At 35.8% G+C, this 19,823-nt stretch overlaps 1 protein-coding gene across 23 annotated transcripts in view; it reads right to left on the reverse strand.

Moving 5' to 3' along the window:
- Positions 1 to 10,878: 10,878 nt before the first annotated feature.
- LOC114266660 (Pleckstrin homology (PH) domain superfamily protein) overlaps positions 10,879 to 19,823 on the reverse strand; it is a 74,962-nt gene continuing 66,017 nt past the window's right edge. For 3 of the 23 annotated variants that reach the window (XM_082920983.1, XM_082920971.1, XM_082920976.1), the window contains 5 exons: positions 17,069 to 17,177; positions 16,890 to 16,990; positions 15,886 to 16,305; positions 14,655 to 14,780; positions 12,037 to 12,269 (listed from right to left, as the gene is read on the reverse strand). In XM_082920983.1, the coding sequence (XP_082777109.1) occupies positions 17,085 to 17,177 (93 nt within the window). In that variant the 3' untranslated portion in view covers positions 12,037 to 12,269; positions 14,655 to 14,780; positions 15,886 to 16,305; positions 16,890 to 16,990; positions 17,069 to 17,084. Of the gene's footprint in view, positions 11,118 to 12,036; positions 12,270 to 14,654; positions 14,781 to 15,885; positions 16,306 to 16,889; positions 16,995 to 17,068; positions 17,178 to 19,823 lie in introns of those variants that run through there. The other 20 variants (XM_082920982.1, XM_082920970.1, XM_082920975.1 and 17 more) reach the window with 13 other exon arrangements.

Consider the following 19,823-nt stretch of genomic DNA (forward strand, 5'->3'; position numbering starts at 1 on the left):
ATCAATCTAACCATCTATTTCGTTTTAGAACTGGAAACAAAAAAAAAAAAAAAAAAAAAAAAAAAACAGATTAGACTCAGATCAGAAGAAGAGAAAAAAAGAGGGGTCGGGTCTGGTGACTAAAATGGCGGATTACCCACCACCCGACCCGAACCCGAAAAATGCCACAAATCAGGCCCACATCCGCCCGCCACGTGGCACGTATCCATCCGTTAGGGGTCGGGTCGGGTGTGGCGGGCCGGTGGATCCGCTGCACAGCTCTAATAGGTGCAAAGTGTGCTGACTTGGTCAATCGGTCAACTACCACCCAAATGGCATCATTACCCATTGAGTCCCACAACAAAATCCATCGTGACATGCTCCCACTTCCACTCAGCTATAGGCAAGGGTTGCAACAAATCTATTGGCCTCTAATGCTTGGCCTTCACTTGTTGATAAGTAAGGCACTTCGACACAAACACGGTTACATCATTTTTTATCCTTTTCCACCAAAACTGACAACTAAGATTGTTATACATCTTTATGCCTCCTGGATGCACCGCAAGGTATGAATGGTGAAACTTTCAAATTACTTCCTCTCGGTAAGACTCTAGCTGGATCTTCTCCAGGAGGGATTCTACCTCAAGGTCACCCCTCTGTGCTTCTATAACTTGGCTCACAAGTGTAAGTTGTGTAACTACTGAAAACAAAGCAACTGACTCAACGAACTTGCAACTCACCAATAGCACCCAACAGCATTACCTCAAACTTCTCACTATACAGGTAATGCCTCCAAATCTTCAAAACAAAGATCACGGCTGCTAGTTCTAGGTCATGAGTGAGGTACTGCTCGTGTGTTTTCAATTAACGTGAGCCATAAGCTATTACCCTTCCCTCTTGGATCAAAACACAACCTAAACCTTCTCGTGAAACATTATAATACACAGAATAGCCTAAACCCCTCTCCGGAATAATTAACACTGGAGCAGTGGTAAGCCTAACCTTAAGTTCTTGAAATGATTTCTCCCAAGTCTCACTTCACATAAATTTGATCCCCTTCCTCGTCAGTCTAGTCAACGGTGAGGCTAACCTAGAGAAATCCTCCACGAACAGACAGTAATACCCAACTAATCCCAAGAAACTACTGATCTCAAAAGCATTCTTAGGTTGTTCCCAATCTCGTACTGCTTCTATCTTGTATGAATCTACAGTCACCCCTTCCCTGGATACCACATGGCCTAAAAACTTTACTTCTCTCAACCAGAATTCACACTTCCCGAACTTAGCATATAGTTTGTGGACTCTAAGCAACTCAAGCACAACCTGCAGGTGTTTCTCGTGTTCCTCCTCGGAGGGTGAGTAAATCAGGATGTCATCAACAAAGACGACTACAAAACGGTCTAAGAACTCACAGAATATTCAATTCATTAGATCTATAAACACAGCTGGTGCATTGGTTAACCCAAAAGGCATCACTAGGAACTCATAATAGCCATACCGCATACGAAATGTCGTCTTCTGGATATCTTCCTCCCTTACCCACAACTAGTGATAACCCGATCTCAAGTCTATCTTAGAGAAACAACAAGACTCCTTCAACTAGTTAAACAAATCATCTATGCGAGGCATTGGGTACTTGTTCTTAATAGTTACCTAGTTCAACTTCAGTTAATCAATACAAAGTCGCAACGCATCGTCTTTATTTTTGGCAAAAAGAGTCGGTGCTCCTTAAGGCGAAGTACTAGAGCGAATGAAACCTTTATTTAGCAATTCTTGGAGTTGAATTTTCAACTCACTCAATTCAATGGGTACAAAGCTACATAGTGCCATAGAGATCAGTGTCGTGCTGGGCACTAAATCAATAGAGAACTCAATCTCACGGTGAGGTAGTAAACTAGTGAGATCCTCAGGAAAGATGTCCGGGTATTCACAAATTACCCTTGGCAAATCAACTCGGACTTCGTCACACTCACTACCCAAGAAGTTTGTAAAAAGACAACTAAGTTCACTCCGACCTCGCCGATCACATACGAACAATGAAGCTCTATTGGCTCTGTCCCTCATGAAATAAAAACAATCACCGCTCAAGGTACATACAGTAACCCTCTGACGGTAACAATCTATGACAGCCCGATACGATGAAAACTAGTCTATACCCAATATAGCATCAAAACTCGACATGTCAATCAACACAAATGCAATAGGAAGTCGGCAACCAGCAACCTCTATCTCACAACCCCGACACCCCATATTCCAAGACAATCTCACCACCAATAGGTGACTCTACACTAAGTGGGGATGCTAACTGAGCCAATTCTAACCCCAAGGTTGATGCACAGGCAGACGAAATAAAAGAATGGGATGCACCCATATCAATCAACACATTGGCAATAGAACTGCATAACAAGAAAGTACCTCTCACAACTGAAGGCGCTGGGACTAAGTCTGGCCTAGTAACAGCATACACACGCCTTGAAGGTCTCTGCTCTACTTGCTCACCCTCGGAGCATACGTTTAATGCACTGACTGAGCCGAAAAGGCCCCTTGATTGGCCTTCAAGGCCTGTGCTGACTGCTCAGGCTGGTGGCTTTATGTCTGCCTCGAACCAGATGTACCAGGTGTGTTACTCAATTGAGGAAAAAATCTTTTTATATACCCTGACTGTTCACACTAATAAAAAGTGGGTGGCTGTACTCTTCCCTAACTCTATCTTTGAGAACAAACCGCATACGGTACAGACTGTTGCTTTTCTCCTACCTGCGGGCAAGCTGGAGATTTGTGACACAACTGGCCACACTTGTAACAAGAGAAACCTCCCGGATTACCTCTCCCTGAACTCAAACTCAGCACAGGAAAGGTAGATCTAGGCTGTGCAGCCTGGGACTAGAATGGAGCAAGACCTCTCTGCCCTTACTATCCCAACTCTCCCCCTGAACCTCCTAACTCCTCTTGGAGCCCCTCATCCATTCCTCATCTGCCTGAACTATGGTCTTAAGATGAGTCACCGCCTCCACTAGGCATCTATAGCTCCTAATCATTTACCTAGTTACCTTGAAAATAAATCCGATCCTCAACCTCTTCTCAAACTCTATACAACGGCATTCCTCTGTCGCCACGACTTCTGGTGCAAATCTAGAGAGGCTAATGAAAGTTGCCTTAAACTCGGCTACTGGCAAACTAAGCTGCTTGAGTTTCAAAAACTGGTCTCTCAACTTCTCCCAAGCAGTGGGAAGCAAGAACTTGTCCTGGAAAGCGTTGACAAAGGCCTCTCAAGTCACCCCAATGCACCCACGCTCATACTTCCACCATTGACCCGCATCTCCCTTCAATTGGAAGGATGCCAAGGTCACCCCTAAATCATTGTCCTCGATGCCAAGTATCTCGAACGTCTTCACCATTTGTTCTAGCCACTCATCTACCTTTAATGGCTCCTTTGGATCACCCAAAAACTCGTCCGAATTAGACCAAAAGAACTCTCTCTTCAAGAAAGTCGGCCTTGTTTTAGCAACTTGGACCTGGACTTGATTATCAGCTCTGAGAATGTCCATGGATTTCAGCAAAGCTCCAGCCATTTCACGAGCCAAAGCACCCATGGCCTGCTAACTAACTGGTTCAGCCACATTGGCCTAACCAACCCCTTCTTCTTGGGCCGAAATTTTATCCAATAAAGGCATCTCATGCCTTCTAGACCTACCACGCCTACCACCACGACATCTACGTCCCAACATCTTAATGAAGGTAACAAAAGATATTAGCACATTTACAAATGTGCCGAAACTAACTCACTTGCGTCCTAATGCGGTGGACAACAATAATTCACTCCACATAAGCACGTAGTCACATAAACACATACAAATTTCCTTCCTAGATAATGACCATCATGCGGTATTGCTAGAGTTCCGATTAGAAATAGTAGTGATCAAGTGCTCTTCTAATAGGACTTCTAGAAACCTATAAACCCAATCAATATCTTAGGAACTAAATTTCATACCCATATAACCACATAAACATGTTATCACATAACCATACCATACGTACAAATATATTTGCCAAGCGAGACAAACTCATTGTAGTTATAACCACTTCCCACGTGTCCAAAAGTATTCAAACCCGGTACGCTCTGATATATATCAAGTTGTAAAGTCCCAAAATAAATACAGTAATCCATCCAAAATATCAATAAATGACAATAACGATAAAGTAATTATCTTTTATTAAATCCAATTGAGTTTACAAAAGGGACACATATGCGATATACATTCATAATACCTAGCCCTGAATCTATAGCATATGTTGCGAACAAAAGAAAAGAAATGGAAGTTAAACAGAAAAGAAATGCCCTAAGGGCTTACAGCTTTCCAAGACGATGCTTGATTACAACAAAAGTAGACTTAAGTCCAATACAGTTAAAGCCCTTGGCTTGTACAAAATAAATACAATAAATACACAAAAAGAAGCTCTCGTTCCAAGTCCTCCCAAGCTATTGCCTTGGCGGAGGCATATCATCAGCACCTGAAATATTTTTCCCACGTTGGGTGAGCCAAAGCCCAGTAAAAATAATCCAACACAATATATGAATTTTAACAAAGCTATAAACTAAATGCATATTCAATACTTGTGTCAAAACATTTTACACCTCTTTCCAAAACTATGTAATACCAAGTATATATATATATATATATATATTGATTCATAAATCATTTCCATTACATTAGAAAATGGGGCAGTGAATCACACTCTGGAAATTTCAAAACAATACAACATTTTCCGAAAATTTCGTCCAAAGGAAACCGTAAGCTGGGACCCATGTAAACGTAGGCTATACAAGCACTACTATTGCCATTTCACGAAAATTTCATTCTCGTGATTGGCACCCATGTATATGCGTAGTTTTCGGGACTTTCACCTAGGACACACAGGTCAACTTGTTTAATGTAACAATAATCCCTTTCTCAGATTCACCCATTTTCTCAAAACAGTAACATTTTCAATATATAAATGTGGGATAATGCTCAATGAAAATGAATGAGGAAATAGTTTCAATTCTCCTAATTCACATGCAATTTTTACAATAATCATAACTATCCTTCACTGATAACCCTAAACAGATATTTCTAAATAAATAATTTATATTCCATAAAGACAAACTTTTCAAATTTCAAGAGGTAAGTGATAATACACATCCAACTCTACCATCCTCATCAATACCTATCCAATTTCATAATTTCAACATCAATTTCACTATTTATATAAAACCAACATTTGAGGCATTTAGGACAAAATTCTTACTCTTTTCAAAATCAACCCCAAGTATCCAAAATCAATCATTTCCACCCAACTAAACATTATTTCTAACATCAAAATCATTTCTAAGAACCTATTTGGAAAATCCCTCTTTTGATTTTTATCCAAAACCCTAGTTTTGTTCCAAATCTTCCAAATTCGTTATATGGTCTAGAAATGACAAATAACTAAGTTAAAACTTATAAAAAAAGTGTGGAAAGTATCCCTACCTCAAGCTAGAACACGAGAGAGAGAGAGAGAGAGAGAGAGAGAGTGAGGAATTCCAAAGAAGCCAAAAACCAACTTTGCTCCTATTAGAATGAAGCCCACATCGAGCTTTAACTTTTTAACAAAGGCACACGAGTGAAAAGATCAACGGATCTAGGTGTATTTGAGGAAAATAAGTGAGTTTTAGAGAGAGAGTGAGAGATATTAGGGTTTTGAAATGTTTAGAGAGAAAGAGAGAGATGAAAAAGTAACTTAAAATGGGCTGTTTACGAACTGATATACGCACAGTTCGCTCGAGCGCAAGATGTGTTGCTCGAGCGACCAGACACAATAAGTTTTACCGCTCGAACGCAGGAAGTTTCGTTCGAGCGCAGAATACAAACTCTCAGTAGTTTTGTAGACCGAGGTCGTCGTTTGAGTGCAAGAAGCGTTGCTTGAGTGCAAGAAGCTTCGCTCGAGCGAAGAATACAAACTTTCAATATTTTTGTAGACCTACAAAAGTACCGGAGTTTGACGAAGACCGCTGAAGCGTAAGAAGCTTCGCTCGAGCGAAGGGACAAAAATTTAGGCAACAAAAGTCTGAAAAACAAGCTACCAACCTGTTCCAAACGCAATCAACAAATCCTAAGAGCCAAACTTTAAGAGATATAAGGGAAAACAAGACAAGAATAACTATATATAACAATGAAACCCGGATCCAAAACATTAAATGGGTCGGGTCCAAACTAGAAACGCTATATGCTTGATAAGGCAGTGGCCTCATCGGATTGGATGCAGCTGTTTCAGCATGTGGTTCTTATTACGCTACCCATATAGAGGTCTGATCACAGTGCTTAATTTTGGATATATGTCCTTTAGCTAATGGTAAATCTGGCCTGGGGAGGTTCGAAGCAGTATGGTTGATGGACAGAGTAACATCAAAAATTGTTAACAAGGCATGGAATGTCCCGGTTAGAGGATCTCTTGCGTTTCAAACAATGCAACATCAGAAATTTGTAATTCAACATTTGAGGAACTGGAATAATTTGCCACAGAGAAGTATAGCTGCGCAGATTGCAAGGGATAAAGATCAGTTGTCAGAAATTCAAAATCGGCAAGATTTGTTGAATTCTTATAGAGAAGAACAGAAGTTAAGGCAATGCTTAGATGATTTGCTGCAAAAAATCCGAAATGTATTGGGTTCAGAGAGCGAGGCAGAAATGGCTGCAATTTGGTGACAGAAATACGAAGTTTTTCCATATGGTTGCAACTATTCATGCCAACAAGAAAAGTTTTGTCTTTCCACTTGGAGGATGGATCTTTTTGTACTAATCAGGAGGATATTCAGAATATCTTTTTGAATCATTTCAAGTCCCTATATCAGACTTCGGACACACCTCTTCCAAGTTTGTTACTGACGGGGCATGAAAGGAGCTTACAGGCAAGGCGTGAGCATCATGGGTTGGTATGAATCAAATTGGAAATCAATTGGTATGGAAGAAATTTTCCTTTGTTGCATCATCAGCTTTGGTACCCGAGACCAGAGCTTGTTTAGAACTAGTAAAATGGTGTGTGCAGAACAATGCCAATGCAGTTACCATACTCACAGATTCTTTACAGTTAGTACAGCGGTTGCAAGATGGTAGCAAGACCGAATGGAATCTGAAGAATCTCGTGCAAGATATATGTTATTTTTGTAATATGCTAAATTATGTTTGTATTAATAAAGTCTGTAGACAAATGAAAAGGTGGCTCATGTATTGGCAAAAGCGGCCTTGGCAGAAGGTTAAACTCCGTTAATTTTTATACATATATACTGCTATCTTGTTTTTCCTAACAAAAAAAAAAAAAAAGATGAAACTCAAAATATGAGATATTTCATGTCAATACGATGAGAAACCTTTACCTATATGATAATATAAATGTATGATACATAAATACATGTATCTACCAAAAACTTTTTATGATATGATTTGATGTTAGTGTCAATGAATTTTTTGTTTTTGTTTTTATTTTTGTTTTTTTTGAGTAATGTCAAAGGATTTGTACGTATATGTAGGAAGCAGCATAGGTGAGGTCGGTGTTGTAGTGAATCAATTAGGTCAGCACACAATCATGTCAAAAAGATAACACATCTGATCCAAACAACCCCCTGCTAGAGATCCTTGGCTTTTGATTTCACAGCTGGACAAGATTCATCGCCTCTCATCTTTATTCTTTTCTTATTTCCATGCAGCTTTAAAAATTTGGAAAGTATAAAATATAATTTCAAACTAAAAAATGTACAATGCTCACTTCCACAGATTTAATGCATCACTCCATTGTCTTTTCATGAGTCTAAAATTATTCTTTTATTTTTATAGTATTTTAGCAAAAATTTGTATAGCTTTAACATATTTTGAAAAAGCGATTCTGACAACATGGGATATGATTTGAGTAACCTAACATATATATTTACTATGGATAATTCCTGCTTGAAGCCGTGATCAATAATTTTTTTGGTATCACATTTGTCCGGGAATTTATTAATAAATTAATTCAAAATGATAATATTACTTCAATTCACTGATAAGAAGTTAAAATTATTACTACACATTAAACTGACAAAAATATTACTAATAATTTTCAAATAGCAAACTTCAAAATTAAAATTCAAGTAATGAATTTTATATTTCAGTGTAGCACAAGCAAATAATCTAAAAATATTTGCTAAAATTTAAGTCAAAATAGCAAATTCTAGAATTTAATCAATGTTAAAATGACACATGTATAGCAAATCTTCAATAAAAGAATGTTACTAAATTAGTATCATAACTGGTAATCCTTTCGTTTTATCATAATTTAATACCTTCAAAAAAAGATGAATGAATATTTTGATAGAAAAGAATAATCATTCTAGCTAACCAAAAATAACACATTAATCATCCAATTCAAAATGAGAGCTAACCAATGGCACACAGAGTATATTAACATCTCATATGTTCTTAAACTTATTGTCAAATAAAATTATATAATAAAACGATCTCTACTGAATCTACTTAAAATAGAGAGCTCTTATCTCGAGCAATTTGATTACACGCCTAAAACTTTTTTTTCTATATATATATATATATATATAAAGTGGCATAATAAAAGTTAAAATTTGAAATTGTCCACACACAAATAGTAATGTAAGGTAAAAAATTCCTTTACTCTTCTAGCAATTTAACAAATTAAATCCACAAAATCAATGTCAAAAAATCTAAAATACCACACAACAATCAAATAGAAAATTATTCATGCTTACAATACTCCTAAATTGAAATTGCTAGCAAAATTAATTAACGGTGTCTACTTAATTAATAGCACATCTATATACGCCATAAATAACTTCTTATAATACATCCAAACTCTCTAATAAAACTATGTGAACTAAGTTGAGAACAGCCTGTAACCGCCAAGTGAACCTTGAAAGATAAATAACTCAAGCACTAAAACAGCCCATTATCTCATACTCTTAACACTTGTAGCACATTCAAGCTCACTATGTTTAAAAAAATGGCACAAAGTAAAACAAAAAAAAAAAACCCAACAAAAGTACTATAATAACCAAATTTTTTAAATTGATGTAATTGAGAATTAATTAATATTGAAAAGAGACAACCAATTCAAAACTATCTTTTCTATATGTGACCAACAGACGTTTTAACTTAAGTGACATTGTCATATAAAGCTACTTTGCTTTAAAACTATGTTCACCAACGCTCCCTTCATAGACTTCACACGTCCTCCATCTTAGCTATGTCCATTGTCCATGTAAGAAAACAAACAATAAGCTCCACTACTCAAACTGTAAAATGGCCAACAAATTAGATTAAAATAAGTTTGCTAGTAATTTTTTAATAAAAAAGAAGGCAAGAGAAAAATTAAGAAATCACCAAACAATAAATTATATAAACCTAATGTGTTTCTTAACAAAAACAAACCCATAGAATAAACCAATCTAAACAAAACCAAGGATAAAGTAATGCTAAGTTTCTTTCATGAATGGTCAAGAACAAATAAATAAAAAATCTATACCTCCGACTTGCATTATTAGGGGAAAAAACAAAACTCAAAATTTAATGTTTTGAATAGGGATACCTTCAAGAAAACATCACAACCATAACGAAAATGGGGAATTATAGATAATTAATGGAATTCTAATTTTTCTAAAAAAAATAAAAATAAAAAACTTTAGTACCTCTTTTTAATCGAGTTTTGCAAAATGCATGAAACTCAATAAGTCATTTTGTTGGTAGCTATTCAATAGTCGTTCAAGAATAAATAAATATACCAATTAAACATAAAAATGCATTTAACCCTGTAGAAATTAGTCAAAATAAAAAATTTAAAATTGAAACGGGTCTAAATTTGTCTTATATGAAACTCAACTTTTACTCATCTCATCACATTATGGTTTCGATTGCTCTCCAAGCATAATTTTTATTCTATCTGAACAATTTCCCACTCCATTTTCAATTTTGAAATAATTCTCAATGATTCAATTTTTTCAAGAAAATCAAAATAAGGATACATGCTAATCTACATAGCAAACATATGTTGATGTCTCGAAATTCATATTATACATTGTTCACTACCCTTGAGACAAACCCATTAGAAACATGAAATTAGGATCATGACACTCAAACTAAATTCAAAGTTACATATAAATAACCCACACAATGTGTAGGAACCATAAATTTAAACAATGCAAATTTCAAATCAAATTGTATTCTCTTAAAAGATTAATGAATGCTTTTTGACACTGATACAAAACAAGATAGACAATATGGTGATGACTCATGCCTAAAGACACTCCTCAACAAAACTCTGTGCCTAAGCATTCGATAGAGTATACAACTCAACATTAAATGAGGAAAAAAATTGTATAAAACTCGGTGGTGTATATATAAATCTTAAAAATTATATTTTCAAAACCTTTAAGAGTAATTCAATCATAAATATTCCACTAGAATCATTCTTTCAATACCCAAAAAAAATTAAATCAATTCATTAAAGTTTATTCACATGGGTTCATTTCCCCTAACTCTCCCACATTCACATTCCACTCTTTCCATGTAGACTAACCAAAAATAATACAGTTGGTGAATGAAATACTAAATTGCCTTTTTTGGCATTTTAGAAGTTGTTTCTAGTATAAAAGTTATTTCAATTTTGTTGCCTCAAATGCAAAAGAAGTAACCAAATAGCTAGTTTCAGCATTCTCATTGCAACATTAACAGTAACAATATAATAAATCAATTGCTATTTTAATATTCTTTTCATAATCAATTTAGAAAAACTCCATGCTTGGAATACAAAAGAAATCCTGTATAGAATATCAAAAAAATATGGCATATAATATCAAATGAAATTCTATATGAAATGTCAAGACAAAAAACAATAAAGAACAATTAGTTTAAAGATGATCATTTACAGTTCCCATAAAAATATTATTCAAAGGCTGTTATCAATTTAAAAAATAAATAAATAAAAATAAAAAGAAGGAAACAAAATTCATAAGCTGTCAATTTTCTTGCATCCCTTGAATATTACATCCCATAGTAAGCTTTCAATTTTCACGGTGTTCCCCTTTTATCTAATCAGATAGATATCTTTCCCTCCACCTGTGATTCCAATCAACCAATAAGCATCAACTTTTGTTTCCTAATGTTATAGATTGAAATAAATCTAAAATTCAAAATTTTGATTAATTTCCCTTCACCTTCCATTCCATTCCAAATCAAACAATAAACTCAGTGATTAAACCCCAAAGAGAAATTAGGCCCATAAATATACGGACATGTAAATTGAAATGAGTAGTTTCCGAGTTTTGAATAACTAATATGCATGTTTTGGCTTTGATAACTAAGTTTCATTTACATACCCACTACTACAGTGTAAAAGAGAAAAATAACAACAGATAAAACAAAAGAAACCATATACTCATTTGTTATAGTACTTCCAGTTTAAACTAATTTTTTTTTTATTTCACTCTTTCAACCTTCCATATTAAGTGAATTTTTGAACATGAAAGACCCAATTACTATTTCAAGTAAAATCAATTATATTTCCCAATTAGAAAACAATGGTATAGAAAACAAATATAGCTCTCAAAGGTTCACAACAAAGCTTCTTTCTTAAAAAATTTATAAAAAAAATTTAAAAAAAAAAACCCATAAAAGCATTAATAGGTTTTAGAGGGAGGGAGCACACGATAAATTTCTTTATAGTACAAACTTAGCTGCCAAATTTAGCAACAAAATTTCAATGAATCAAAATCAAAGAACAAAATCCACAAATACAAAATACTATTTGACAAACCAAATCAAATACACAATATACATGAGAAACAAAACCCACCCACAATCAAACCTTTCTTGGCCATCACAGCCAAGGACCGGTGGTAATTCTCCTACTATCCATTTCAAAACCCACTGTATCTGATCCAGAAACTCAATTCATGGAAGGCCATTTGATTACCCCCTAAAAACTTACACTCTCGTCTTGCATTTATTAGGCACCCAACAGAATTATTAAACTTACACTCTCGTCTTGCATTTGATGTTTTCTAATATCTTATTTATTCGTCTTGCATTTACCTATTAATAGATTTGAATTATTATTATCATTATTGCATTTGATTAACTTACTAATTAAAATGCCTGTTTGGGATATCCTTGAACAGAGCTAGCAAGATCAAGACACCGAAACAGAGCCAGCAAGACTAAGATAAATACCCAGAACCTTATTTTGCTCCATTGCCGCCATCGAAGTTGCTGCATCATATGAAGTAGAAAACATAATGGTGCTTAAAGATAGAGCAGAAAAAAAATATAAAGAGATATATTAATGGGGCTCGAAACAAATAACCCAAGTCAATTAAGGAAAATAACAATTAAGAATATCAACACTTCATTTTCTCTGTAACTAAACACAGTAACCAACGATTAGCCAAAGGAAACCCTTAAGTACAAAGCCCACTAAAAATTTTAATTTTGACAAAAATATAATCATAATAGACCTTTCAGCAAAACCCAGAAATAACAGTAACCAAAATTTCACTTTCTTTACTTTTTTTGCCACTTTCTCAGCAACCAAACAAGACAAAAATATTTTTGTAGAAACTACATCTAATAAAAAGAATAGTTTTTCAGTTGATAAAAAAATAAAAAATAAAAAAAAACCCAAATAAAGGAGGGTAAAAAAATGAGAGAGAGAGAGAGAGAGAGAGGAGGCACATATTGATTGTCATATCAAAATCCAGAACCCAAATAAAAACCCTAGGTTCTCACACCCTCTTCAAAAAAAAAAAAAAAAAAAAAACCCAAATAAAGGAGGGTAAAAAAATGAGAGAGAGAGAGAGAGATAGATTGATTGTCATATCAAAATCCGGAATCCAAATAAAAACCCTAGATTCTGACACCCTCTTCCAAAAAAAAAAGAAAAAGATTAGGCAGAGCGGAGGCAAAGATTGAATAATAACAAACCTAATGGAACAATAACAGAAGGAGGGGGGGGAAGTGGGGATTTAACCTTCTACCTTGGAGCTGTGTAGAGAGAGAGGAAGCAAACATTGAGCCAAATGGTAGAAATCACCCTCTCTCAGCAGGGCTATATTCCATCGGAGCTATATTTCAGAAATCACCACCGGAGATTACTTAAACTTCTAGAGAGAGAAAGCTTGGTGGAAAGAAGATGTGTGGTGGAAAGAGAAAGAGAAAGAGGTGTGAAAGAGAATGAGTTTCAAATTTTGAAATCAAAATCAGAGAGAAGGCGAGGGAAGATATATGTGAGATGCGACTCATGTGAGAGAGTTGAGGTGTGAGAAACCTGAACCATTTAAATTTTAAAATTGATCTGAACCATTAGAATGTCCAAATGAGACAAATGAGAGTAAGGCATTTTCAACTCTTGGATTAAATCAATTTGATAGTCCACATTTTGACATAAGGACGAAAGTCCCATCAGGATTCAAAAACCTCCACAATTTTTGTTTTTACAAGAAATAAACATTTGATAATTTTCAAAATACACAATTTTAGATTTTTTTATTTTTTATTTTTTTATTTGCATTCCTTCCTCACCCCCTCCCTTTGGCCACCACTTCCATTGTGTACTGAAGCATAATAGGTTTTAGGGTTTGATTTTGGTCAATTCAGCTTGAAAGGGGGGCACGACAGCAAGCGAAGAGAAAGAGAGAGAGAGAGAGAGAGAGAGAGAGAGAGAGAGAGAGAGAGAGAGAGGGAACGGGTCGGGTAGAAGCAGCTCATTGGCGGATTAACCGTAACCTGATCCACACCCACAAAATGTGAAATTTTGGGCCCGTATCCGCCCGTTCAATGTCACGCATCCACCCAAAACAAGGTAGTTCCATTTAGGCTAGGTGGGTTGAACGGATCGGCATATCCACTGAGCACCCCTAGCTTCCAACAATCATCATGCAAAGCCCTCCAACAACTCACCACATATTTTTAAAAAAAAAAAATTATTATTTGTATATTTTGAAAACATTTGTGTACAAAAATACCTTCTCTTTTTTTTTTCTTTTTTTTTTTTAATGTTAGTAAAAATAAGCATAAACATGTTTCATGACTTTCGCTGATTAACAACAACAATAATAATAATAATAATAATAATAATAATAATAATAATAACAATAAAAAATACAAGAAAAACAACTGTAAAACTTTACCAAAATCTATCTTAGCCAATCGCATAGCCTCCAAAACTGTATTTGGATTGAGGTGTAGTGAAAAATAGAGTAAAAATGTTAGCATTCACCATGTTTGGTTTATTTTACGAAAAGGCAAAATACATGTGGAGAGGTTGTGAAGAGTATGTTTGGTGTGACAAGGAATAGAGGAAGGAAATGGGACATAGTGCTGATTTTTAAATATAATTTTCAGGGTTTTGATAATTTGTTTGTTTTTAAAAAAAAATTATCCTTGAAAAAATGTTGTAATTGACCCGTAATGATCATGAAGCAAATTGCCCTTAAATTAAATTCAATTCTAACATCTCCATGAACTAATTACTGTTCATCTTTTCATCTATTTTCACAACACATACCATACACATGCAATTTTAAATGGGCAGAGAAGAGTAAAAATGAAACTTTTCTTTTTTTGAACTAAAAGATAGTAAAAATGAAACTACCATACCTTATTTTTTGGCACCAAACTCTCTCTCTCACATGACTCCCCCATTGTCTTCAAAAAATAAAGACCTATACTTGTACAACCCAAAAACGGAGAAGCAAAAGATTAACTGAAATTCCTCGCACAATTCTAAAAAATAAAAACATAAACGGTAAATAACTGTTAGTTTACGACGGGCATTGTTACAATTAAATAAAATCCAAGGGCAATTTGTTCTAATAGGTTTTGTAAGGGGGCCAATTACACTTTAACCATGTTTTGTAGGACAATTTGCTCAAATTGATCTTTTAGGGAGCCAATTACATTTTTGAACATCCTTCATGAGCAAATTGTCAAAAACCTAAATTTAATATTATAAATTTATTTTTTGAAAACAAAAAATATAAATTATTTTAAACGTCGCCTATTTAGCATCTACACCTCCCTTCTATTTATAATTATTACAAGAACAATGATAAAGAAAAATGCACATATATAGTGTTTGATACTCAAGTGGTAAGGGCTAGCTTTATCAAACTCGTGATCTTGGCTTTAAGTCTTGTCTTCTTTTTTACATAGACATCAACTACAGGAGTATTTTAGGAAAACTCAAAATATGAGACACAAATGTGTCAACACCACCAACAGCCTTCACTTTATGTATTAGAATAGATTATTATTATTATTGTCTAACCAAACAAGGATGCCATTGTCCTTCCTTCACTTCACAATCTACAATTACATCCACTCCAACTCTTGCGTATCCAAACATAGCGTCAGCCAATCCAAAATGAAAAAGGATATGAATTTACTTATTTATTTTTCATGTGTAACTAAACAAATAAAAAATAGATTTTTTGACATATATCTATATATTTTCTTCTCGTATTCCTATCCCAACTGAAAAAGAGAAAATTTAGCATATTTAACCTCATTTTCCTTTCTTATTTTTTTCCCAACAAATCCAAGATCCAAACAAAGCTTAAGACCTTCAATGGGATTCTCCTAAATACCACCAGGAATTGGCTGGGGTTCAAATCTGTGTCCTAATCTTCCAAGAGAATGGAAAGTTGGTGTTTATTATCCATTGGCAATCTAGTTCTAAAGAGGGGTTTGGCAGCAACATAAATAATCAGATAATAAATATGCATTTGAATTTGCAATAAACGCATCAAAGATCAAACAACTGCCTTCCATCAGCAACCATATAAAATTGAAATGTGAGTCGCGAAATTCAAACTAAGACTTTTATTACCTGCTGACACCTCCGCTAGATACTGACATGCATGTTACACCAACCTAAATGGCTCATATCAGCAATCCTTGGCCGCCTATCTAATCTGTTGACAAAAATATATGAAAGAAAGAAGAGAGAAATGTAGAGAAAATGATTTGGGCGTACTCTGTCCAATATCTGATTGGAACGAAAATAACAGAAGATATCAGGACAAAAATCCCAACTTCCCTTCTGTCTAGCCTCCCAATAACCACTGATAATGCGGTAGGTATCTTTTCCTTTCTCCTTTGCAAAGCACCTGAGTTTCCACCTGAATCGAATTGCATGAGTACTAAAGTAATGTTAAGAATACTGCATCACCACCTCAATAGCTAGCTTTTGGAGTTGAGTTCTACCCAAGACTGTGTATGGCCACCCACTCTCTTGCATCTTACGAGCCTGGACTCCATTGAAACAAAATTCCATTATTCAATAATTCAACATCAAATGCCAAGCGATTTTCACTGTAAATTTTCAATAGTAGAAATCAGTGAAACAGTTGTTTATGCAAAGGGACATGTTACATGATATACCCCTCACTACTACCTCTCCATACTACTAACACCCATCTAAGCAATTTATAGCAAATAGCCAACTGTAAAGAGAGCTTTGAAACAAGGAAACTACTCTAATTTGATGTATTATATAAGCTATACTAGAGGAGGAAAAAGGAAATCACTCATGAATTAATGAAAATTCAAATTAAATTTATTTTGCTAATATGAACTACAAACTAAAGCATCTTCTGCCATGCACCAAATTAATGATCTTCAAAACCAACCTAACCAACAGATATCAATCAATAACATCCCAAAAACTTTGGTTGATTTCTCCTAATTCTTTGACCAGGCCAGAGCATTTCTCGATATGATCATCCAGTAAATATATTAAATGCCTATGTACATATGTATAATTGCAGAAATTTGGCTGCATAATAACTCCCATTGATTATAGTTAATGTCTAAAGTCCATGGTCTACTTACCAAAAAAATTTGAAGCAACCAGTTGGGAGGAACATACATCCAAAGTCTTTGCTCCCAGCATCACAAAATAAAAGTCTGATACTAAACAGGCACCATATTGTCTACCTTAGAAATTAGGCTTTGCATTAGGAGCTAAACCAAGAATTGTTTAACAAGACAGCAAAAACCCAACAATTTACCTGCCGCTGTCTCTGCTCAAGCCGCAACTTCTCCGAACATGTCATACTCCCCATTTTCTAAGCACCTCTGCTCAGGTCTGAGCCTTGAATCTGTGGGTGGCAATTTTTCCTGCATAAAATTAAATTTAGCATCTAACAGCATACAGGGACTGGGGCCTTTAACCCATTGAAAACAATCACCATCTCACTTATATACCATTTTTCTCCTAACTTGTTTCAACGTTCATCGGGTATCAATCATCATTCATCCAAAAACCTTTTTGGGGGCCACACTGGTGTGTTTTTTTATAGGAATAATTTTTACCATCAACAAGCAAGAGGAACTAAATGAATGATTTCACACCAGTTCCAGCATCTACACCACAAAGTAGCACAAGAAAGTGGTTGAACCATGTTCATTCTATTCAAGCTCTTTTTGAAGTTCTACCCAGTACAACAATAGCATTTTAAAAATAAAAAGGATGGAAAGATATTAAAGCTACAGCCTACCCAGGAACTAAGACACAGTCATCAAAATGGTCATGCTTATTATGAGGCAGCCACTGTGCCGACTAGTTAGCTAATGCTTAATATTTGGGTTTCCACTTGCACTACAGCTGTTGTAGAATCCGTACCTGTTACAGTGCCATCTAGTGTTCCCGACCTACATCATCTTCAGATTCAGATTGGCCAACTTCAAGCCTAGCTTGGCTCTCTCACTACTCATCAGTCGGCCCCATCCACAGCTACCCTTGCTACAGATACTTCTATTGCTTTCCATGTTCGGTCTGCTCGTCCCACGTGGGTTCTGGACTCAGGGGCTAATGATCATATGACTGGTGAGTTTTCTTTTCTTTCTTCTCTGGTCCCCCTTACTATGGATCAAACTATCTGTCGTGCATATGGCTCTCTCTCTTCTGTGAGCCATAAAGGTGTTGTATCTTTATCTCTTAATATATTTCTCATTTGTTCTTCATGATGTTCCTAAATTTTCCTATAATCTATTATTTGTTAGTCGTCTTGCCAAAACTTTTAATTGTGTCATCATTTTCTTACCCACTTGTGTTTTACAGGACCTGAGTTCGAAGAGGATTTTTGGTAGGGGATATGAGCGCTATGGGCTGTATTACTTCAGGGACCCACCTCCTTCGCCGCCACCACCACCACCACCTCGTTTATCTAGTTTACAAGTGTTTGTTTTGCCTACTTCAGTGTCTTGTGTTTTTTCTAGTCAAACTTTAGTCTTATGGCACACTCATTTACGTCATGCAAACTTTCAATATTTATGTTTACTTTTTCCTTCTTTAAATAAAGCTTGTAAGGATTCTTAGTTTCATTGTGTGGTTTGTGAGTTGGCTAAACATACACGTAATAATTATATTCCTCACATGACTCGTGCACCGTATGCCTTTGATCTCATTCATTCTCATGTTTGGGGTCCATCTCCTGTACTTGCTTTGTCAGGCCATAGATATTATGTAACTTTTATTGATGACCACACTCGATGTACATGGGTTTATCTTCTTCGGTGTAAATCTGAGGTTTTCCCCATTTTTGTTCAATTTTTACAAATGATTAAAACCCAATTTAAGTCTATTGTCCGGAATATCCGCTCTGATAACAGAGGGGAGTACATCTCGGATGCTTTTTGCTCCCATCTTAATCTAGCGGGTATTCTCCAACAACTCACTTGTCCTTATACGCTTGAACAAAATGGGGTGGCTAAACATAAAAATCGCCATATTATGTCTGTGGTTCGATGTCTTCTTCGTGATATGAATGTTCGAAAGTTATACTGGCATATGGTTGTTCTTACTGTTGTTTATCTAATTAACCGCACCCCGAGTCATGGCCTGCAAGGCCTCGTTGCTTTTCAAGTCCTTAAGCCTGATAGCACTATGTTTCCTCTCCTTCCTTGTGTGTTTGGGTGTACTTGTTTTGTTCAGAATCATAGTCCTACCCGCACTACGCTAGATGACAATGCTATCCGTTGCATTTTTCTGGGGTATTCTTCTTTATCTAAATGGTATAGGTGTTATGATCTAGTGCCTCATCATTTTTATCATTCTTCAGATGTTACTCTTTGTGAGGATTTTCCGTTTTTTGGTTCTAACATTCCTTTGCTTGTTCCTAGTCTTGTTCCTCCATCTCCCCAGTCTCCCTCTACTTGTCTTGTTCCCATCTTTGATACAGATATCTCTGACGCTTCGGATAATTACCCTGCTCTCAGGTCAGATAAGTCACCTTCTCTTATTGCACCTACTCGCTTCTCTCAATATCCTGACAGAGAGCGTCACCCCCCTTCCCGTTATGGTTGGCTTTGTAATACTAATCATCCTATTTCCCAATATTTGTCATATGATGGTCTTACAGGTTCTTGTCGCTCTTTTTTGGGCAAACTTGAGTGTCTCTCTATCCCTCGCTCTGTCTCTGAGGCCCTCCAGAATCCTAAGTGGGTGGCAACTACTCAGGCTAAAATGGATGCATTAGAACACAATCAGACATGGGAGCTTGTTCCGTTGCCTCCTTCTACCAAGACGGTTGGGTATAAGTGGGTATTAACTGTTAAGTATCTTGCTAATGTGTCATGACCCAAACCCGCTCCTAAAAGTTTGGTTCATAACCGGCCAGGAATCACATGATTACCTATGGCCACATACAAAAAACAAATTTTTGACATAATGGGGCCTTAAGCGAAAGCAAATATTATAAACAACGTCAATTGAGCAATGCTTAAATGATCAAGATGAACTCTCATATGCATACCATAATTTCC

Source organism: Camellia sinensis, chromosome 3 (assembly GCF_055761805.1).
Source record: "Camellia sinensis isolate YWXY chromosome 3, ASM5576180v1, whole genome shotgun sequence".
NCBI lineage: Eukaryota > Viridiplantae > Streptophyta > Magnoliopsida > Ericales > Theaceae > Camellia > Camellia sinensis.